Source organism: Prionailurus viverrinus, chromosome C2, assembly GCF_022837055.1.
Source record: "Prionailurus viverrinus isolate Anna chromosome C2, UM_Priviv_1.0, whole genome shotgun sequence".
Classification (NCBI taxonomy): Eukaryota; Metazoa; Chordata; class Mammalia; order Carnivora; family Felidae; genus Prionailurus; species Prionailurus viverrinus.
Genome location: NC_062569.1, coordinates 117281038 through 117304970, shown reverse-complemented (window position 1 = coordinate 117304970; position 23933 = coordinate 117281038). Strand labels below are relative to the sequence as shown.

Genomic DNA, 23933 nt, shown 5'->3' with positions numbered 1-23933 from the left:
TACCCCAGTCGATTATGTTTTACATGCTATAAAATATCTACAGTAGAAAAAAAAATTGTTTCCAAAACTATCAATGAAACCTTTGGTACCTACCTAATGTGACTGGTAGGTTTGGGAGTGATAAAACTGCCACTGGAAATGCATTACCAACAAGGACTTGGCATCCTTACCTCCTCATTCCAAAGACACAATCTTAACTATGTCCCCGTGTGGTTATCCTTTCATTACATCTGTTTTACTTTTCAGAGTTCATTGCCCTTCAACAATCACAATGCTGGCAAGTGACCCTGGTAATTGAAGTTTGATTCAAGAATAACTATGAACGTCCACCTCATTCATTCTCTCATTCATCCTTTCCACTTAGGTTCTGCCTTTTCTAATCTAGAGCTTGTGCGCCCCCACACAGCCAAATTTAAGGAGTGTACCCGTCCCGGGTTTCCACGCCCATTCCAGCACAATCTAGTATCTCATCCTCGTGAACTCCAATTACTAACCAGCAAGAACCATGAGCTCTCGTGAACAGGTGTCCCACTTGTTTTGTAACTCACGAGAGCCACCGGTTAAAATGTGAAGCTAAGAGAAAGAAAAATGAAGCCAAAACTGGTCCGCCTGAGGAGCTGCTGGGAATAAAGCTTTAAAGCCTTCCACTCAATTCATACTTAGGCCACTGTCTCTCCTTCTGCCTTCATTAGGAAATAACGAAAATAAATAAAATAGTATCTGCTATGATCACAAGTATTTAGTACATGCACTTTTGTTTGAGTTTACTTCCCTGCCTTCCAAAAAAACACAGATATTTAAGCACCAACTCATGGTGATAAAATCAAATTTTACTTTTTTTTTTAAATTTTTTTTTTCAACATTTATTTATTTTTGGTTCAGAGAGAGACAGAGCATGAACGGGGGAGGGGCAGAGAGAGAGGGAGACACAGAATCAGAAACAGGCTCCAAGCTCTGAGCCATCAGCCCAGAGCCCGATGCGGGGCTCGAACTCACGGACCGCGAGATCATGACCTGGCTGAAGTCCGACGCTTAACCGACTGCGCCACCCAGGTGCCCCAAATTTTACTTTTGCAAACATAAACATGAAGAAATGTCATTTGTAGCAAAACAAATTCAAATTAGAAATGTTTGTGTATTTCATTATTTAATTTCTAGGCAGCAATAGAGGTAAGAATTTTTTAATGTGGTTTGTATCACAAAAGGGTCTTGTTCTCTTGAAAAACAACCTTTTTTGAAATTCCAGGAAAGTCGAAGTACCATAAAATAATCAAGGCCTGCACACTGCAGGTAAAAACCCTTCAGCTATTATTGAAACGTAAGTATAATTACACACAGGAAAAAAATATCATCAGCACAGGAAAGATGCCTTAAGAATTCTTTGTTTTTTTCAAAACTGATGGACATGAGTGAGCTCTAATATCATTATGCTTAGAAATGGCTTCATCCAGATCCAACTGAACACCATTAATGTTCATTTCCATACAGCCATTATAAAAAGCATTCACTGGCGTGGCGCTGAACGGAATATCTGTAAGAATAGAACATTAAAATATTAGCCCAAGACTTTTGGCATCTTATTTGCTTACAACTAGAGGAACTATTCAGACTTCCCATTTCCAACCTAATTCTAATCATAAGGCAAATGTTAGTAATGTTATTCTATCCAATAAATTTATATTAAGTGACTCATGTATATAAAGTATTGTGCCTGGCACTGGATTCAGCATATCATGAGTTCCTCTGATTTCATAAACACAATCAGTCTCATCAAAACCTAAGATAAGTAAACACACTTGAAAAAGAGTAGAAAAGAGCATATTCTTACTTGCGATGTTCTACTTTATTATTTTCTCTTTTGAAAAATTTTTTTTGAGAGAGAGAGAGCATGAGAGCAGGAGAGACAGAGAGAGAGAGAAAGAGAGAGACAGAGAGAGACAGAGAGAACATCTCAAGCAGGCTCCATGCTCAGTGTGGAGCCAGATGTGGGGCTCGATCCCATGACCCTGGAATCATGACCTGAGCCGAAATCAAGAGTCGGGACACTTAACTGACTGAACCGCCCAGGCACCCTTATTATTTTCTCTTTAAATTTGTACAATAGTTTATAAGCATTTTTAAATCAGTTTTTCAAATGATTTTTCAAATCAAACTATAGCTACTTGGAAATCTTTTTAAAATGTCATGATAAATATATCTCTTTTATTATTGCTAGAATAAAAGCAGATTTCTGTATCTTCCCAAAAAAATAGCTTCTTGCTGAGCATAAAATGGCAACTCATGATAGGGAATTCACTTTTATGTGCTGTTTGGTGTTTTAAAAAATAATTTTAATAATGCTTCAGTGACTAGTTTAGGGTCTTTGGGCCTTTCTACACTTTCACTTTCTTCATCAGACTTAATACTTGAGTTACACCCTTGAATTCCTAAGAGCTATGATTCATCGTAACAACATCCATCTCTATACTTGCTTCTTTTTTGGCATCTTCTCTCCATCAATTTAGTTCCCAATGCACATTTTTCAGCCTTTATTCTTCTTCCTTAGTGCCTTATGCAAAAAATATTCAGTTCAAATTTTCTACCTCTAGTTTGCCAATACAGTGAATAAAGTCCATACTTTTCTAGGGGCTCACAGCATTTTTTATGAAACCCTTTCAAGTCTGGCAGAGCATCAAAGATTATGCCACTATTATAAAAATCCTCAGAATCATCAATTTTCCCTGATTTTTAATTCATAACATTCAATTCAATATGCCTATTTTGCATGTTAACTGGTAATTTACCTATCCCATTGTTTCTACTCCTAATATCTCAATTGTCACAGTTCTCCTCAATTTTCCTCACTCTTTTTCTAAACACATCTTACCTGAAGTCAATCTAAAGTGTTGGTGAAAAAGTCCTGGAACCACTAAAATTTGACAGTTTTACCTCTTTTGAACTCTTTTGTTGTCTGATTTACAAAAATTGCGTTCAACTAATTTGTAAATAAGGAGGTAGATTTTGATACAGAATTCATTTATTTGAACAATAATGATACTTCCTAATAATTATCCACAGTAACTTAAGTAACTTTGTAATAATTAACAATGATAGACTTTCTATCTGTCTAATCTATCACTTTAATAAAATTTTTTTATGTTTATTTTTTTAACGTTTATTTTTTGAGAGAGAGAGAGAGAGAGAGAGAGAGAGAGAGAGAGAGAGAGAGAGACTGTGAGCAGGGGAAGGGCAGAGAGAGAGAGGGAGACACAGAAACCAAAGCAGGCTCCAGGCTCCGAGCCGTCAGCAAAGAGCCTGATGCGGGGCTGGAACTCACAAGCTGTGAGATCATGACCTGAGCTGAAGTCAGATGCTTAACCGACTGAGCCACCCAGGCGCCCCATAATCTATCACTTTTATAGAATCTTTACTTCTATTCCTCAAAAACCCAGATAAAATTTCCATATACAAAAATGAAGGCCCTGAGCAGTTAAAGTAATATAATGAAGATTACTAGAAGTCCAGACATCAAACTCAGAATTTTCCTAGGAGAATAACCTGAAAATAGTATCAGAAAATATTCCTCAAAAACTCTCTCCCTCAATTATTTTTGCCATTTAAAATGTAAGATCGATGCCAATTTCATATTTTCCAATATTAAGTTAAAGATGAATGTGCTCTTCCTCCAGTTTTCCCCATCTTACGGTAAATGGAATCTCCGCCCATGAAACTGGACATGCCAGATACCTAAGAAGGGGATCCCTACACCTGCCTTTCTACCCTATTAAAATTTTTAATGTTTATTTATTTGTTTTGAGGGGGGAAGCATGGGGGGGCAGAGAGAGAGGGAGAGAGTCCCAAGCAGGCTCCACACTGTCAACACAGAGCCTGATGCAGGACTTGATCTCACGAACAGTGAGATCATGACCTGAGCTGAAATCAAGAGTTGCTCAACCAACTGAGAAACCCAGGTGCCCCAAATCCTATTAATTTTGTTTTCCACATACATCTCCAATGTGCCATCTTCACTGCCATCATCCTAGTCCGGCAGCTTTCTCATCTGTAATATGGGGATAATAATAGCACCTACCTCACAGGTCTATTTAAAATTAAAATTTAAAAAGTGGATCCATTTGAAGCAGTCTGAACATGCCCAGACTGTTCACTAGGTACTGATTGATGCTTGTTGCTTCTGTTTGTTACTACTTCATTAGCCCCCAGCTCATCTCATCCACTTTTGCCTTCCACCTGTCCATCTCCATCCATCACGCATGGTATATTGACATACCATTTGCTTGCCTACAAATTTTTAAAGACTCCCATGGCTCTTACAAGAAGACTCAGGACCCCAGACCAGGTCTACAAATCCTCACCCAGTTCACAGCCTCATCTTGTACTACCATCCCCTTGCTCAATATGCTCGCACCACACCCATCTTCTATATATTCCTCAAGCGTGTCAATCCCCCATTCTGCCCACATATAGACCATTTCACTTGCATATTAATTCCAATTCCTACCCCATTACTTGGTTAAGTTTAATCCTTCAATTTATCATATTTACATCTTAGCCTTTTCTGTAGAGAGCTCATTCCTGGCCCCCACAACCAGACCAAGTCCCCATTTTCAGGCTCTAAGAGCAATACCTACTATTCCTTCATAGGAGTTATCACTATTTTAACTATCCTCATATTTTCCTAACTGGTTATTTAGTGACTGCCTCTACCACTAGATTGTAAAAGGCTTAGAAACAGGGATCATATCTTTTTTTTTTTATTACTATGTCCCTGGTACCTGGGATGTAGGTTCTTAATAAATATAAGGTAAACAAATGATGGATGAATTAAAGAATAAATGTTAAACTCACAAGACTATTTGAGGAGGAACTGAAATAATAAATATGTTTTTTTTTAATTTTTTAATGTTTGTTTATTTCTGAGACAGAGAGAGACAGAGGATGAGTGGGGGAGGGGCAGAGAGAGAGGGGAACACAGAATCCGAAGCAGGCTCAGGCTCCGAGCTGTCAGCACAGAGCCTGACGCAGGGCTTGAACTCATGGACCGCGAGGTCATGACCTGAGCTGAAGTTGGACACTCAACCAACTGAGCCACCCAGGCGCCCCAATAATAAATATGTTCTGACTAGGATAGTCAGCAAAACTTGGTTAGTTTTAGTTCACTATTAAAAACAATTAATAAACAAAATGTACCAATAAAATGTCAATATAAATCCCCAGGAAAAGACTAATGGATACCGTAATTTTGTCTTCCCTTCTAATGCCCTTTTATTAAAATGAAAATTTTAAAATAGTATCAATTTGATTAAAAACATACTTTGAAAGATGTTTTAAAGATAACTTTGAAAAAAAAAAGTAAGAAGATACCTGGAAGGCCACCCAGGTAAGTGGACACTCTTTCTTTCATTGCTATGTCCAAAATGGCAAGTTGACTTTGAAGGTCTTCGGAGTAGATGATATCTTTTTTAAGTGGAGTCAACAGTTCCAGACTGGTTCTGTTGACCCTTACTTCCAGATGGAATTGTTCACTGGAACACAGACTTATGGCCTCTACCCGAGATACTACCATATTTTTGACAGATACCAGGATATCCTGAAAAACAGAGCAAAGACAAAATATAAGCAAGTATTAATGGTAATGCCACTTAAGAGTGACTTTGGGGCTTTTAAGTTCAAAAACTGACTTACAATGAGGAAAAAATAAGTATGATAGAGCTTCCCAATTTAAATTTAAAAACTTTGTTATAATAATCATAACTTTAAAATATACATTAGCTTTACGAATTTCAGGGTCAGCTAAGATGTATAGTGGCTTCTAAAAATTCAGTAAGCCAAGAGAGTTGTTTGCCTAAACTCATGTCTTAAGCAATATTTTTCTGTTTGTGAGCCTTCCTAACTTCAACACTTACATGTGAAAGAGGAAGGAGCTGAATAACCCTTTGTTGGGGAAAAGACTTGGAAAATGTAAAGTGCTTTAGTAAGCACATGCCAGCAAGACTGAAAGGGTTTTGTGTGCCACACAAGCAATCCTGTAAGACTTGGGACAAAGTGAGCGAAGAACTCCTGAGAGGGAAAAGCCAGGGTTCACCAGAACTAAGTTAGAGTATTCACCAGATGATATTCAAAACACAGAATGTTTTCATTTTGTTAACTTTTCAAAGTGCTGATACACAATTCACTCAACTTGTTGACAGTGATCTATGCATATAACATATGTGTATGTGGAAGAAATGTAAAAAGACAGAAAATAAAATGGGGACTAGGAACATGGATGTTATGAGACGGTAGAAAGACAGTCTGAAATATTTACTTAAGAATCCAAGATACCTAGGGGCGCCTGGGTGGCACAGTCGGTTAAGCGTCCGACTTCAGCCAGGTCACGATCTCGCGGTCCGTGAGTTCGAGCCCCGCGTCAGGCTCTGGGCTGATGGCTCAGAGCCTGGAGCCTGTTTCCGATTCTGTGTCTCCCTCTCTCTCTGCCCCTCCCCCATTCATGCTCTGTCTCTCTCTGTCCCAAAAATAAATAAACGTTGAAAAAAAAATTAAAAAAAAAAAAAAGAATCCAGGATACCTATGTTAAGTCTCTACTTCACAAATACAGGCTGTCTGAGGAAATCTGTTACCGTTATACATGTCTATATCCTTGAACTCACTAATATGAGTCTTAAAATGGCCAGCTAACAAACTGTTCCAGAATGATCAATAGTATGTGAAATAATGTTATGAAACGCTGCACACAGATCTTGAGAAGGCAGTCTGACATGGAAATGAAGAAGGAGAAGGAGGAGAAGGAGGGGGAGCAGGAGGAGGGCGGTGGGGGGAGAAGCAGCAGCAGCAGCCATGGAGTCAAACACAGAAAAGACCAAATAAACATCAAAGACATGGCATGCCTTAATGTCCTCTACTGCATGGATGTAGTGCTGAAGATAGGATTTCCATTTCATTAAAAAAAAAAAAAAAAAAAAAAAAGGCAAACAAAAAGTTGAAATCAAGTTGAAATCTAAAACGTAGTAAGCTCCTAGTGGTAGACTGGAGATAAAAACTTGGCAGGATCTCTTAGGTTGCTTATGCTTAACCACTAGCAACTCTCTGCAATCATCATTAGTCTGCAAACAGCACATCTTTGTATTATTACAGACATGATTCAATTACATGTCTCTTTCCAAAAGCTACAGAGAACATCCAAACTAACCTGGGCATAAACACAAGCTTCTTGTTATAACTTGTTGGAATCCACTGTCGATGACACATGATCAGAGCTATTAGCCTCTAATAGAAGGCTGAATAATACAGATCTTCTGATAATGGTAATGTTTGCTTTTATCCAAGAGGTTTTTTCCTGTTCTTCCTCCTAATTTGAAATCAGAGTTGCCAGCAAGAAGCCAGGTGGACTGGTTTTACTTTTCTCTAGTTCTTTCTAATTTACTCATGGGAGAAAAGATTAAGAGTGCCAGAGAGCACAAAACATTATAATTAGGCACAGAATATCTGCGAGTGAATTTTAATCAGACTCACTTTTATGTTGTTAGCACAGACTCCCATGATAACTTCCAGAACTCTAAATAAAGGTGGATCTCTATGAACTCTGGGAAACCTCGAGGCAGCCTGTGTGTGAGTCTACCTAATCTTGGCTGTAGATGCAGTAACAGGCTTTTTAATTTCTCCTACTTCTTAGATCAGACCTTGGAAATAAGCCAGTAAGAAAGTAATAATAATGGACATTTATGGAGTCTTTACTGATGTACTAGAGACTGTGTGCCAAATACTTTGCATATGTTATCTCATTTAATCTTCAAAATAGCACTTTGAGGTAAATACTGCTAATATATCCACTTTACACATAACAAAACAAAACAGAAAAACAAGAATCACTAAGGTTTAGTAAAGTTACCTGAAGCTTTTCAGAGGCGGAGTCTACCAAAGACAAGGCAAAGGGCACGGTGTAACCAGAAACCAAGGCGAACATAACACCAGTGCCTGCGGATGGACGAATATTCAAGGACACGTTTACTTGCCAGCCCTCAGCGTTGGATATATTATCTGTTTAAACAATAAAACAGAAGCAGGATCAGTGTATTCCTAAAGTACACCAGAAGGGATTATTCCAATCCTATTCATACTCAAAGCCATTTTCGTGTAATACTAAAGATTTTAGTTCTCCTTTCTCAATGATCTATATAACTTAGGCAAAAAAAAAAAAAAAAAAAAAACCACAGAAAAACAAAAGCCATTTTTTTTTTTAAATGCAGGCAAAAAACAAATAAATAAAGCCCCATTCTTCTGGTCTTTCTAGAATAAAATTCTAGATGTGGTATTTCAGATTATTATGAATTTTCCCTGTTTGCTATTTTACAGATATTCCTTGCGCCTGTATAATCACCAGTGGTCAAATCTCAAGGTGGTCATATTTGAAAGCACACATTTAGAAGGAAGTTCACTGAATTTATTATAATATTTCTGAGGGAACACTTAGGTATAGCCCCACCACCCCACCATTCCTCATCCTTAAAGTTGGGGGGGGGGGTCAGTTCAAAGCAGAGGGAAGGAAAAATAAGGATTTATACAAAGGGGAGTTAGATATTTGATAGCAGAGAAATACTCTGAAATCAATTCTGGACTCTGAAATTCTAACAGGAACTCTTCTCCTGTGATTCTCTTGCCATAATAGTTAGTTAACATCCTTTTTATTCATTACTAGGTTAATTGTCTATCCCACTAGAGTACAGGCTCTACATGTCTCTAACACCATGTTGTTCTCCACAGCAGTCACTCAACAAACATGTGTTGAATTGATATGTTTCCAAAACACTGTAATTCCTAAAAATATTAATCCACAATTTGAATAAAGTCTTCCTTATTTAATAAGAAGTAATATATAGCAATAGCCCAAATACTGCTTGTAGATTTTGAAAAGGTAAATGTCAATGGAGAAAATAATGGCCCCCTGACAAGATGATCTTCCACTTAGCCACATCTAATGCTATTACATTTTTTCCTCCTAATCCTTAATTTCCACTCAAGAGAAAAAAAAAAAAATATATATATATATAAAATATAATCATTTTGAAATAAGTAAATTTACAATAAGATATTAACAAACTAAAACTAAAATAAACATGCAAATGTACAGAAATTATAATGTAACTTTAAATATTAATTTAAAAGTTGGTCACTTTTGGGCAGTATGGTACTGGCACAAAACCAAACACTTAAATCAATAGAAAAGAATAGAAAACCCAGAAATGGATCCACAAATGTATGACTAATTAATCTTTGAAAAAGTAGGAAAGAATATCCAATGAAATAAAGACAGTCTCTTCAGCAAATGGTGTTGAGAAAACTGGACAGCAACATGCAGAAGATTGAACCTGGTCACTTTCTTACATCATTCACAAAAATAAACTCAAAATGGATGAAACACCTAAACGTAAGACAGGAAGCCATCAAAATCCTAGAGGAGAAAGCAGTCAAAAACCTCTTTGACATCAGCCACAGCAACTTCTTACTCAACACGTCTCTGGAGGCAAGGGAAACAAAAGCAAAAACGAACTACTGGGACCTCTTCAAGATATAAAGCTTCTGCGCAGTGAAGGAAACAATCAACAAAACTAAAAGGCAACCAACAGAATGGGAGAAGATATTTGCAAATGACATATCAGATAAAGGGTTACTATCCAAAATCTACAAAGAACATATCAAACTCAACACCCAAAAAACAAATAATCCAGTGAAGAAATGGACAAAAGACACAAATAGACACTCTTCCAAAGAAGACATCCAGATGGCTAACAGACACATGAAAAGATCCTCAACATCACTTATCATCAGGGAAATACAAATCAAAACCACAATGAGATATGACCTCATACCAGTCAGAATGACTAAAATGAACAACTCAGGCAATGACAGATGTTGGTGAGGATGCAGAGAAATCCCACTACTGGTATGAATGCAAACTGGTGCAACCACTCTAGAAAGCAGCATGGAGGTTCCTCAAAAAATTAAAAATAGAACTACCTTGTGACCCAGCAATTGCACTACTAGGTATTTATCCAAAGGATACATGTGTGCTGTTTTGAAGGGAAACATGCACCCCAATGTTTATAGCAGTGCTATTGATAATAGCCAAAGTATGGAAAGAGCCCAAATGTCCATCAACTGATGAATGGGTAAAGAAGAGGTAGTGTGTGTGTGTGTGTGTGTGTGTGTGTGTGTATGTATAAATATATATATACATACACATATATATACATATATAAATATATATATACATATACACACACACAATGGAATATTACTTGGCAATCAAGAGAATGAAATTTTGCCATTTGCAACAACGTGGATAGAATTAGAGTATATTATGCTAAGTAAAATTAGTCAGAGAAAGACATCATTTGACTTCACTCATGTGGAATTTAAGATATGAAACAGATGAACATAAGAGAAGGAAGTAAAAAAAATATAAAAACAGGGATGGGGGCAAACCATAAGATGCTCTTAAATATAGAGAACAAACTGAGTGTTGCTGGAGGGGGTTGGGGTGGGGGATGGGCTAAATGGACAAGGGACATTAAGGAAGACACTTGGTGGGATGAGCACTGGGTATTATGTGGAGGGGATGAATCACTGGAATCTACTCCTGAAACATTATTGCACTATATGCTAACTAATTTGGATATAAAATTTTTTAAAAAGTTGATCACTTTCAAGTTATCCATGAAATAGCTAATTACTTATGAAAGTGATTTTTTTCAGACACAATATAACTATTTTCATTTTCTTTTTTTTAATGTTTATTTATTTTTGACAGACAGAGACAGAGCACAAGTAGAGTAGAGGCATAGAGGGGGAGACACGGAATCTGAAGCAGGCTCCAGGCTCTGAGTTGTCAGTACAGAGCCTGATGCAGGGCTTGAACTCATAAACCGTGAGATCATGACCTGAGCGGAAGTAGGAGGCTTAACTGAGTGAGCCACCCAGCCACCCCTCATTTTCTCTACAGGGAGTTTTTCCTTCAAGCAAGTTATTGTGGGCCTAGTTTTTTCCTGCATTCAGTCATCAACTTTAGTTAAAACATTTTAAAAAATCATATACAGAACTAATGTTGAAGACATTGCATTAACTTATGTTAGGAAGACAGAAAGTACCAGCGTAAGATTCATCCTTAAAGCTGTAGCAATACTTCGTAGACTGCAAATAAACACATTTCACATATAATTTTTTTCTTGGGGCGCCTGGGTGGTCCAGTCAGTTAAGCATCCGACTTCAGCTCAGGTCATGATCTCACAGCTTGTGGGTTTGAGCCCCGTGTCAGGCTCTGCGCTGACAGCTTCAGAGCCTTGAGCCTGCTTCGGATTCTGTGTCTCCCTCTCTCTCTGCCCCTCCCCTGCTCTCTCTCTTGAAAATAAACATTAAAAAAATATATATATATAATTTTTTCTTAAAGCAGAGATATCAGAATAACATTAAATTTGTGACGCAAAATTTAGTCACTCAAATAACGGACTCCTAAACAGAAAAAGACAAAGAACCTAATAAGATAGTTAAGATATAAAAATAGCTAATTAGCATCTGGAGAGATATTCAACTTCAGTAGACACTGGGATAACCATACGTAAAACTACAAGTTGTAATTTTTCAACTCTCAGATTGGAAACAAATCTCAAGCACAAACTCTCTTATTCTGTTGGTAGGAATGTAAATTCATAAAACATTTTTGGAAAAGCATCTAACTGAGCAACAGGAACTATACATTTGCATAATCTTTGACAGACAGAATCTAAGATTCTCTCCTACAGAATTAATCATATAAAAGTACAAAGATGTATGTCCTAGGATATTACAGATATATTATTTGTACACACAAAAACCTGGATCAGTCTGGCAAGAGCTCCTGTTCTGCTTAAGACTGTAGACAAAACTGGAAATAGCACTGCTCCTGCCCTTACAACCACAACAACAAAAGACCAATTATATACTTAAACACAATTTTTCTTGAACTGTCAGGGAGCTGTGGTTGCAGAGCAACTAACAAAGTAGAAATCTGAAGAAAGATAAGTGCTTCCATGGAAAGACAGGAAGAGTTTCCTCTCTTACTCAGAGCAGACACCAGATGCTATACAATTTGGTGAGAAGAATTTAAATAAAAATATTAACAAACTGATAATTCCAAATGGGGGCTCATATGAGAATACAGAAACCCTGGGAACTTCAGGCACATGAGGAATCCACACCCATTTATAGGCTCTTCTTCATAGACCTTAAATGGGTACTCAAGAGAAAAATGGGGCAGAGAAAGAAATTAGAGAAAGCTTCCCTCCTGGTGCAGGCCTAGAAGAAAGGAGCAGTAACCTGAAGGGAGTATACAAAGTCCCACCCAGATCCTTCTCTGTCTTCTTTAGGCAACAAAAGTCTTACAGCTTTGGGAGAAAGGCAACAAACTTTGTCATCATTAGGACACATACAAAGACCCATTACATCTTCAGGTTAGGGAAAGGAAACTGGAAAAAACAAACAACCAAAGAGCACCTACCATGGAAAAGAAGCAGAAAAACATCTTGAGTCTTGACCATTAGATATCTCCCCCGCTGGTGGTTGGGAGGGGGGAAAAGAAAAGTCAAAGGATACAATATCTGCCAAAAATTGAATCTGTACCAGAACATTAGAGAATGCTCTCCAGACCCCATTGCCTTTGCTACCAAATGTCAAGTAACAAGAGCATTCTTCTGGGGTGAAGCAAGACCATGGAGAGACACTTTCTTGAGGCATACCCTAAACAGAATACCTAAAACTAACGATGGATCAGCTATTAAGAAAAATCCTCTAGAAACCATTCCCTACCATAAGCACTAGGTAACAATAAAGGAATTTGAAGAATACTCGTGGAAACAAGAAAGCTTAAGCAGCTCAACTCTTGATGAGACTGATTCAACCACCTTATTAAGGGCCTAGCAAAAGCAGAAATATGCTCATTTCCAGACAAAAATATTATTTATCTGTCTCTACTATTCTACATAAGTTGCTCATCTTTAAACCAAAAATTATCCAATTCAGAAGGAAACAAAGAAAAACAACATATCGTCAAGAGACAAAGCAGTCAACATGACCAGTCTTAGCTATGACTCAGATATTGGACCTATCAGACAGGGAATTGAAAATAATTATGAATAATAAGTTGAAGGCTCAGGTAGAAAATGTGTACAGATGGACAATTTCAACAGAGGGGTGGACATTTTAAGAAACAGTTACATGAAAATGCCAGAAATGAAGACAAATCCTTTTGATGCATTAATCAATAGACTCAATACAACTGAGAAATGGGTGAACCTTAAAATAGGTTAATCGAATTTACTTGAAATTGATCGGGTTATGTGCCAATAATCTTTAAATAATAACATAAGCATATTCAACTACTTTTTCCCCCTAATATACTTCAAAAAGTTAATTTAAAAAATATATAACAATATGAATTAGCCTAACACCATTCCTGGCACATAGTAAGTACTCCATAATGTTTACTGAAGGAATTACTGAAGTTTGTCAATGAATAAATTGAGTCATTAATGAGAAAAGAGAAGTAAAATGAGAAATCACTTACTATAATCTATGCTAAATAGGGCAACTCCAGAACCAGGATAGTAGGAACCCTTCTCCACAGTGACAAGACAATGCTTATTTTGTTTTTCTTGAATAATTTCCTTTACTCCCGAAGCTCCTTGATTCATCAAATTCCAGCCTCGTATACATCCATCTAGACGAGGGTTAATCTAACCAATTGAAATATAGGTCAAGGAGTGCAACTTAAACAAGTCAGACTCAGAGTGGTTTAACTGAATATAGATGCAGTTTTCATTTAGAGGGAAAACCCTTTCTTTGACGACATTTTTAAATATTTTAAATGTTTCGAATTTTATCTAATTTTTTAAGGTATCCTTCAGATGGACAGTCTTTTTCAGTTTATGCCATCACAGAGCCCCACTGGGATCCTAATGATTTTTAACACCTCAAGTCCTACTGGCCTTTCCCAGCCAGAGATGGTTTTTCTGCTCTCAAGTTCCATGTGCGTTACTAGCTGTGGCCCTGGGCTGCAAGCTGCTTTCTTTAGTTGCATTTATAATATAGGTTTGTCTTGCCATCAGATCCCGACTGTCTTCGGGAACAAAAGTGTTTGCTTTCTTCAGTCAAAAAAGCATCCAGACTCGAGACACACAGTAGCCATTTTACCAATAGGTTTTGAATAATTTATTTTACTTTTAAAATGTCTTGATTTCTCAATTTCAAAGGAACAGATATATTCACTCTGACATGGGTTAACCAATTCAGGTTTTATACCATATAGCAGAAATCTTTCAAAAGTTATGGTAACTGAATTGCCATGAGTAAAAGATGGATATAAAATAGTAAATATTTAAGGTAAATCAGCAAGTGTAATTGGCAGGCCCGTGACTTCAAATGAAATTTTTAAAGCTCTTCAAGGACAGTGATTAGTCTCCTTCATAAAACCTATTCCATGGTTATTAGACAAACATCATATGCAGAAAATCATCTTTAATTTATAACTTCAATTTATGACAGGCTGAAGTTGTACTCCCAGCAAAGATTTTTTTTTTAAGATTTTTAGAAGTTCTATCCTACACGCTATTCTATCTCCCAAATTTTAAGTCCTAAAATAGACCTAAGAAAATTCTTTGGCTTCCATAAAATATTGTATTTTTGGACTCAAATAAATGTACTTGTATCTGCAATAGCTGAATATGGACAGTTATGTTAACATTGAATTGATGCTTGAGAATTGAAAAGGCCTACTTCTCCATGGGTAACACTGGGGATTTAAATGGGCTCAAAAACACGACATTCATTTTCTTATTTCCTTAATACAATTTCAAGGATCACTATGTGATTTTTCCTTGTTCAATTCAAGTTGTCACAGTTGGTGTGTTCAACAAAATAACTTCTTTGACTATAAGAAAAACACATCTTCAAATCTATTACAGACAAGAGGAATTCATCCATGATAAATGATAGAAGCTTGGATCATTACCGGTTTAATGAGTACATTCTCCCCTTTCCGAGGTAATCCTGCAAAATAAACTTTAGTTTCTAGAAATCCATTTGCAGGCTTAAAAAGGCTTCTGGGTTTATTTATATTCATTACAGCTTCTTTAGCTATTTTTACACTAATACTGTATTCTAATTCTTCCACAGAGACCTACAATTAAAAATACAGAAATTATCAAACAACCAAACATCACTGCATGTCATTTGAAACATTAAGATTGAAAAAATCATGGTATTATTCCAGTAAATAATTTTTCAAAATAATCATTTTAATGTAATAATTAATTTGTCATAAACCCATTTGAAATGTCTAATTACTATAAAAGTGGTAAAAATGTGTTTTAAAGTGATAATTCTTGTCTGAAAAGTAAATGAATATTTTAAGGTAAAAAAATCAATATTATTCTTTTAAATTTAAACATTCAATTATAATACATCTTTCAACCCCAGTGTGTAATTATACAAAATCTTAGGAAACTTTTAAGTGTTCTTATTTTGCAATTGTCTGGAAGTATACATATGGAATCAATAAGGGAAATAAATTTTTAATATAAATTATGAGAAATCAGTATCTCTAGTGTTCCGTTCATTACATACAAATTATATTTTATTTCAAAATTCAAAAGTAATTGAGGTCATAAGGAAACACAACACATAAAATTAAATTGGGTTTTTCCAATTTTGAAAGTGGTTTGTTTTTTTAAAAAAGACTGAAAGTGATGGCAAACAACAATAAAAAATCCTCCCAAAAAGACGACTTGAAGAACCAATCTCCTCACGCAAAACTCTAGCATTCAAAATGAAAACTCTTCTTTTACTCATCAGTAATGGAAGTGAAAAGGTAGGCATGTTAAAGCACCACTATAGGAAGAGAAAAATTATGCTCTATTGTAAAATAACTTTGGTAACATTTACAGATTTAAAGTTGGTCAATGCTCTGTCCTCAATGCAGCCAATCAGTATCATTTTACTCAAATGACTATTCCCTTCTGGAGAAACGTTTTTTGTTCAATATATGAAGTTTATTGTCAAATTGGTTTCCATACAACACCCGGTGCTCATCCCAAAAGGTGCCCTCCTCAATACCCATCACCCACCCTCCCCTCCCTCCCACCCCCCATCAGCCCTCAGTTTGTTCTCAGTTTTTAAGAGTCTCTTATGCTTTGGCTCTCTTCCACTCTAACCTCTTTTTTTTTCCTTCCCCTCCCCCATGGGTTCCTGTTAAGTTTCTCAGGATCCACATAAGAGTGAAACCATATGGTATCTGTCTTTCTCTGTATGGCTTATTTCACTTAGCAACACACTCTCCCCTTCTGGAGAAATTTAAGTTAGCCTCTAGAACCTCAGCCTAGCTTGCTTCTGGAAGTCTTACCACTCCATCTCTGTCTCTTTTGGGGGCTCCTCCTTTTCTTTTCAACCTCTATAATAAGCCCCAGAGCTCAGTTCTCAGACCTTTTTCCCCTTAGTCATGCAAATACTTTTAAATGGGGGCTCTACTCTCCCACTCCAGGGCATTTGGAAAATTTGGGGGTGGGGAGGGTACTTAGCTGTTGCAATGAGTAGGATGCATGCTCACATTGCAAGATGCTGGATACCTGTAATAGGGAGGATCGTCATGCAAAATAATAAAATGCCCAATATCCTGCAAACCTTCTGAATATCCCTGCAGGATATTCATGCAGAGTGTACTCATGCTTATCTGAGTTTGGCATATATGAACACAAAACATTTTTTGTACCATTTCAGCATTCACTGAATTTTTCAAGAATATCAACAGTCTTGCAAACCAAGGATGAATTGATGTTTGTTTTGCGTGGATCTTTACCAAGAGTTTCTCACTATTTTGGAAGATCACCTTTACTGATGGTATCTATGCATTTACAGTATTTGAATTGCCAATACAATACTCCAGCATGAGTCTTCATTTGCAGCTTTCACATTATTCTACATATAGGAGCAAGCTTTGACAAATACTGTACTTGCACTTGAGCCCTTATATACTGAAATATGTATTATTTTCTTATAAATTACTTCCCTTTATTTCTTTTTATAGTGATTAGGGTATTATATTGGTTTCTACTAGGGATATGCAAAAGTAGCTTACATTATTGATGCATTTCATTATAGGACAGGAAGGGAGCATTATGAATATATGGGCACTTGATGAGACAGTTTAGAACCACAGATAAACAATAATCAATCTCATGGCTGTTAAACCCCTCTTTATGTTGAATATTCAAAACTTTTTATCTACCTTAAATTGAAGGCTGAAACTCAAAAGTATATCCAGAATCTGATCACTTCTCACCACCTACCATCAACGCTCTAGTCAGAGATGCCATCTTCTCTCCACTGAGTTACTACAGTGGTCCAGTGGTCTCATAGGCCCATATCCTGTCTCATTCTTACTCTCTACTATCTAGTTTCCACAAAGTCATCATGTCCTGATTAGGATTATCTTCTTTTTTTTGGTGCTTGCTTATTTTGAGGGGCGGGGGAGAGGGAGAGGGGCAGAGACAGAGTGAGAGACAGAGAATCCCAAGCAGGCTCCACACTGTCAGTGCAGAGCCCAACATGGGGCTCGATCCCACAGACCATAAGATCATGATCTCAGCTGAAATCAAGAGTCGAAACCCAATCAACTGATTCACCCAGGTGCCCCTAGAATTGATTATCTTTTAACATACATGCAAATTAAATCATGTCACTTCTCAAAATCATCTTAGGTCTTTCTACTTAGCATAAAATCTAATTTCTCAATAGAGTCCCCATGGCCCTACCTGGTGTTATTCCAGACCACATTTCTAACCTCATTTTCTATTCCTCCCTCCCTCTCTTACTCCACTGCATCTATGCTGAGCTTTGTGTTGTTCCTCAAATACAACAATCACATCCGCTTGCCTGATGGTCTGTACTTGCTGTTCATATGGCACAGAATCATCTTGCCCCATATATTGCTCATGATTGTGCCCTCAAGTCTCCGGTCAGATGTGATTTCATCGGAGATGGCTTTCCTGATTCCACATGCACACTCACCATCATGACTCTTGCCTGGCCTTGCTTTTCCTTTTCCTCTGAGCACTAACCACTATCTGACGTAGCTATTTTGTTCATGCATTCGTGGTTAACATCTCACCACTAGAGTGCAAGCTCCACAAGAGTGGTGATTTTGTTTTAATCACTATTGTAGCCTCACTACCTAGAAGAAGGAACAGCACACAAAGCACTCAATAAATACCTTTTTGAATGAATAAAAATATGGTACAAAGTACAAATTTCCCACCAATATTGGAATTATACCTAAATATGAGATGTAATGACTTATAATATAGCCTTATTTATTTCTATGGTTTATAACCATTTTAATTAACAATTACCCACATTCTATTTATCTCAATTACAACAATCCTAAGCTCTACATTTTAAATTCTTATTTTCAAAGTATTTTATTTGAGGGGCACCTGGGTGGCTCAGTTGGTTAAACATCTGACTTCGGCTCAGGTTATGATCTCACTGTTTGTGAGTTCGAGCCCCGCATCAGGCTCTGTGCTGACAGCTCAGAGCCTGGAACCTGCTTCAGATTCTGTGTCTCCTTCTCTCTCTGCCCCCACCCCAAGCTTGCACTCTGTCTCTGTCTCTCAAATATGAATAAACATTAAAAAAAGTTTAAAGTATTTTATTTGAAATTTTAAAATTATTTAAAATTAGTGAAGCAAATGGTACTAAGTGAACACTCCAGTTTGCTTAATGTAACTTAAGTATTAATGCTTAATGATTAATATAACTTAACTTTGTCAATTAAAGAATTTACTTAAAATATTTATTTGAGATAATTTCCGTGTCTGTATAAATTTGCCTGAAACTGTACAAGTTATTAACAAACCAACAAAACTGTAAAATGGTAAAAATACCATGAAGTAATATTTTTTAAATGAAAGATAGGGAGAAAAGAAATCTTATTTAAATGGCGGGGGAGAAAATTCATAAATTCCTAAAATATCAAATTAAGAATTTTTAAAAACTAGCCAGCATCAAATTTATTACCAGATTAAAGTTTTTCTCTGATTTCCTTATTATTCTTAAATTTTTAATGTCAAGTTGTATTCAATTTACAAAGGGAAATTTTATGTTTTATTTAAAATATGGGCATATCATTAAATAATAGTTTATTTTTAATAAGAATCATAAATATAGAAGACAAAATGTATGGAACTGAATAGCTAGCTGCCTTCTATCCAATCCAGAATCCTGCCTCTAACATATCATTCATGGATAATTCATTAGTAAACACTATCTGCAACTCAAGATGTTAGCCTTGCAGGTAAATATTTACCTTCTTTATATATATTCTATATTACCTAAAATGTATCTAAATTCTCCTCCAAACAGCTGACATTTTCAATTTGTATCAATTGATCAGAAAAATTCTGTTTGCTCTCTTTTGCTGAAAAAGTGATTTTAGTGATTTTTAGATAGGAGATGTGGGGACACGAGGCAATAAAATGTATTCTTCAGGAGTGCCTTGGTGGCTCAGTCGGTTAAGTGTCCGACTTTGGCTCAAGTCATGATCTCGTGGTCCATGAGTTCAAGCCCCACTTCGAGCTCTGCACTGACTATGCAGGTATGCTTGCCTTTCTGTCTTCCTCTTTCTGTGCCCCTCCCCTGCTCAAGCTTGCCATCTCAAAATAAATAAATAAACTTAAAAAAATGGGGCGCCTGGGTGCCTCAGTCGGTTGAGCGTCCAACTTTGGCTCAAGTCATGATCTCACGGTTTGTGAATTCGAGCCCCACATCAGGCTTTACTGACAGCTCAGGGTCTGGAGCCTGCTTTGGATTCTGTGTCTCCCTGTCTCTGCCCCTCCCCCACTTGTGTGTGTGTGCGCGTGCGCTTTCTCTCTCGCAAAAATAAACATTAAAAAAATTTTTTTAAAAACTTAAAAATGTATTCTCTAGGACAGTGGAGGAATAGCTGTATGAGCCAAGTATTCTACGTATAGATGCAGTAGGAAAGATGTAGCGGCAAAGCTATGCTAATGAGAGCATTTGGAGAAGCCAGAAAATTTTAGTGATTTCTCTGACAGTTGCATCTGATCATGCGCAGACACTGTTTGGTCAAGAGTCAAGAGCCCCGGGCACCCGGGCAGCACCCGGGCACCTGGGCAACAAACCATCCAAGTCTTTGTTTTGGCTCAAGTCGTGATCTCACGGTTTGTGGGTTTGAGCCCCACATCAGGCTCTCCACTGACAGTGTAGAGCCTGCTTGGGATTCTCTCTTCCTCTCTCTCTACCCCTCCCCGACTACCCGCTGTCCCTGTCTCCCTCAAAATAGAATAAATAAACTTTAAAAAAGTTATTTAAGAGTCCAGAGCCCCAAATCTATGGCTATCAAAGGACAGATAGCCCCATTTTTGGTAAACCATATCTGTGCGCAACTGTACCTTATTTGCTACCTGTACTGTAATGATTTCACATTATATTGTATTAGTTCATAAGGCATCACCTGTTAAATTGTGAGGTACCAAGTAAGCTCAAGAGCAAGGAAAATCTCTTGCCATAGCTCTAGTGCCTTGAACTCAGGAACTTAGCATTTTCATCAATTCTTTGTTTTAAGTTGATTTATTTTGAGAGAGAAAGAGACAGACGGCACATGTGAACATGAGTGGCGGAGGGCCAGGGAGGGAGAGAGAGAGAATCCCAAGCCGACTCCGTACCGACAGCACAGGGCCGGATGCAGGGCTGGAACTCACAAACCGTGAGATCAATGACCTGAACCAAAATCAAGAGTCAGATGCTTAACCGACTGAGCCACCCAGGAGCCCCAGGCACTTAACATTTTAGAAGTGCTCACTAAAGGCTTAGTTAGTATATGAATGCACGAGTGGGTAAATAAAGAAATGAAATAATGTAGTGATGATGTCACATGTCTTTTCAATATAGACCTCTTGCCAAATCCCACAGGCATATAAAGTGTCTCTTTTGGGTACCACGTTCTAAGGTGAAGCTGATTTCTCAGTTAGAACCTGCTAAAAACAGCAATGACTCTTGCAGAAAAGAGTTCTCCCCATTATAGATGAAAGTAATCCCTTCACGAAAACTTCCATTTTAGGCTCACTTTTAGTGATTATCTAAAAGAGCACTGTAATTGGTACTGGCTGGTATATACTCTCTATACAAATTGGTTCCTTATCTATATGCTAATATTTGAAATTGAATTAATTACTATATGTACTAGTCTTTCGATGTGTATTTCTATGTTACTATTGCATTTCCCTTTCATTTAAAAAATATTGGTGGCTATTCAGTATTTTTGTCCTTGATCAGTAGTATCTTTGCATAAACTGTTATGCCCACTAATAACCTATAGGAGAGACATCAATAAGTCATTAAAAAAGGTAAAAAGTTATAGAGTAGTTTAAGCAAATAACTGAAAACAATGTTACAAAAATCCTAAATATATTCTGTGACATTATCATTTCTCAGACTGTTTCAAGGATTTGCAGCGTATGTAGTATGCTTCATATAACATCAAATAAATCCAACTCCATTTTGATTTGGTATCACCATAGAAATAAATTATTAATGATGTTAAACTGTGTTAAAGTAGAGATATTCTTTCTAAAATCTATAAAACATACCGTATTCCATAAACCATTATTAATAACTTTGCCTCCAGTTGTGATTTTGGTTGTATATTCATTCTTAAACTGAATTTCAATCTTTCCATCACGAAGAGCAATCAGGAACCAACATGAGTGATCAAGAGATTCTGCGTACAGGATAACACCTTCTGAATCATAGGTCCGGAAATCAAATTCAGCTGAAAATCTATATAATGGGCAAAGAGAGAGCCTTAATAGAGAAATAGGGAATGCTTAATGCATTATTCTTTTTCTCTTATACTAGAAACATTAATATGTTGAAAGAGTCAAGTATTTCTTTCTTTCCTGGAATCAGTAAAAAAGTAGAGCACAATTAGACTGTTCATGTGTTATCTCTGGCTCTGTGTATGCTCAAAATCAAGGTATTATATTTTCTTTCGTATTCTTGGAGACTTTTTCTCCAGTGAACAGATGCTTTGGTACTTTTTCATCTTTTTTTGGCATTTGTTTTGAAGGTACTCTTGTAAATGCTGGAATTCATACATATGTACAAAATATTAGATATATTGTATCTCTCCTGGAGCTTTTTATACACTATATAATCTGATGTTAAGATTCCTTTTTTTTTTTTTTTTTTTTTTGGCTGTATCCTTGATTAGTAAAAGATGTTACCATCTCATGATTGGTTTATACATCAAAAGGCCTGTTTTCCCTGTGACTTCATATATGTCAGGAAGGAATCACTCACAGAGATATACAAAACAGCATCTGGACGACTGCAAACATAATTAAGTCTTTGTGTGTGGTAAGAAAAGTAAAGTAAAAAACTCTAAGATAGATCTGTTAGCTTGATTTAAAAAAATTCTCCAAAGCTTTAATCGTATAAATCATTACACTAGAGCACATGGAAGGAGACCTGAAAAGATATAGTCTAGTCATATGTTTGGGGGTACCTGAGTTTGGGTAAGGTCTGTTGCTATTAAGACACTGAGTATATATGTAGCTATTACAGGGGAGGAAATATCTTAGAAATGCTGGGTTAAAAACTAACATGTATCCGGGCCCCTGGGCAGCTCAGTCAGTTAAGCGTCCGACTCTTGATTTTGGTTCAGGTCATAATCTCACAGTTTGTGAGTTTGAGCCCCATATCGGGCTCCACGCTGACAGTGCAGAGCCTGATTGGGATTCTTTCTCTCCCCCTCTTTCCTTGCCCCTCCCATGCTTTCCCTCTCCCTCTCTCTCTCTCAAAATAAATAAATAAATTTTAAGAAAAAATAACATGTATTGATTAGTGCCCTATGACACTGTAATGAAAATTAGCATTAACATTTCCAAGAAACCATCAAATCAAAATGATTGAAAAAAGACAAACAGGGAATAGAAAAAAAATAGTTGTATAACTGTTAGTCACTTGAATTAAATTAAAATAAAGGTGATTTAAGTTAAAAAAAAAAGTCAGGACTTCAGATAATTTGCAAGAAAGGCAAGAAAGAATTCCCATAGAGGCACTATATGCAATGGGGAACAGACTTAACTTCAAATAGAACAAAGAAAGGCTGATGAAATAAATGTTTTAATCTTTAGAATTCCAAAGAAATATTTTAAAGAGGTTATGTGGAGGGAAGTATGTTGGACAGATAACAATGTAGTAAGGATTTACTGAACTAAGATTATTTTGTTTATTTACTTTTGCTTAGGATAAGGACCTCTATTCTCTTTCATAATCATCACATTTTGCTGATGTGAAGCAGGTATTATCTTGTCAAAACCCAAATCTGTGTATGCTCAGGATCTTCCAGAAGTTGATCCTCTTAGGGAGATAATTTCCTTCTCTTTGCAAAATCATGCTACACCAGTAACACAAAGAGTTGTGTTCTACATTCTTTCTGTCTGGAATACATCAGCATACCCCGGGGAACAATTCATTCTTTCTCTGAAGTTTTGTAGAATGAAAAAGAAGAGTGAATTTGTTAACTTTAGGGTGGGATCAGTATTTGATCATTGGAGACTGAGCTGAAGGAATTTGCAAAAAAAAAAAAAAAAAAAAAAAAGGAAAAAAGCCACAACAAAGCACTAGTTATTCTTTGTGTTGGTTACCAGGTGGCAGTTTATAAACAGTTCATCAAGTTGTATATTTAAGATACATGTTTATTTCTATACACATATATATATTAAACTTCAATAAAAAAGTTTAAACTATATAAATAAAGGACAGATAAATACTGGAAAAAATAATAATTTGGCTTATGTTATTCCGTGTTACAGCGCAAGCTATTGTGAATT

General features: G+C 36.6%; 1 protein-coding gene across 2 annotated transcripts in view; it reads right to left on the bottom strand.

Annotated features, from left to right (window-relative positions):
• Positions 1–1134: 1134 nt before the first annotated feature.
• PROS1 (protein S) overlaps positions 1135–23933 on the bottom strand; it is a 69498-nt gene continuing 46699 nt past the window's right edge. For both annotated transcript variants that reach the window (XM_047876227.1, XM_047876228.1), the window contains exons 10-15: positions 21687–21876; positions 15035–15202; positions 13592–13760; positions 7886–8034; positions 5362–5587; positions 1135–1531 (exon numbers count right to left, since the gene is read on the bottom strand). In XM_047876227.1, coding sequence (XP_047732183.1) covers positions 1371–1531; positions 5362–5587; positions 7886–8034; positions 13592–13760; positions 15035–15202; positions 21687–21876 — 1063 coding nt within the window. In that variant the 3' untranslated portion in view covers positions 1135–1370. The remainder of the gene's footprint in view (positions 1532–5361; positions 5588–7885; positions 8035–13591; positions 13761–15034; positions 15203–21686; positions 21877–23933) is intronic.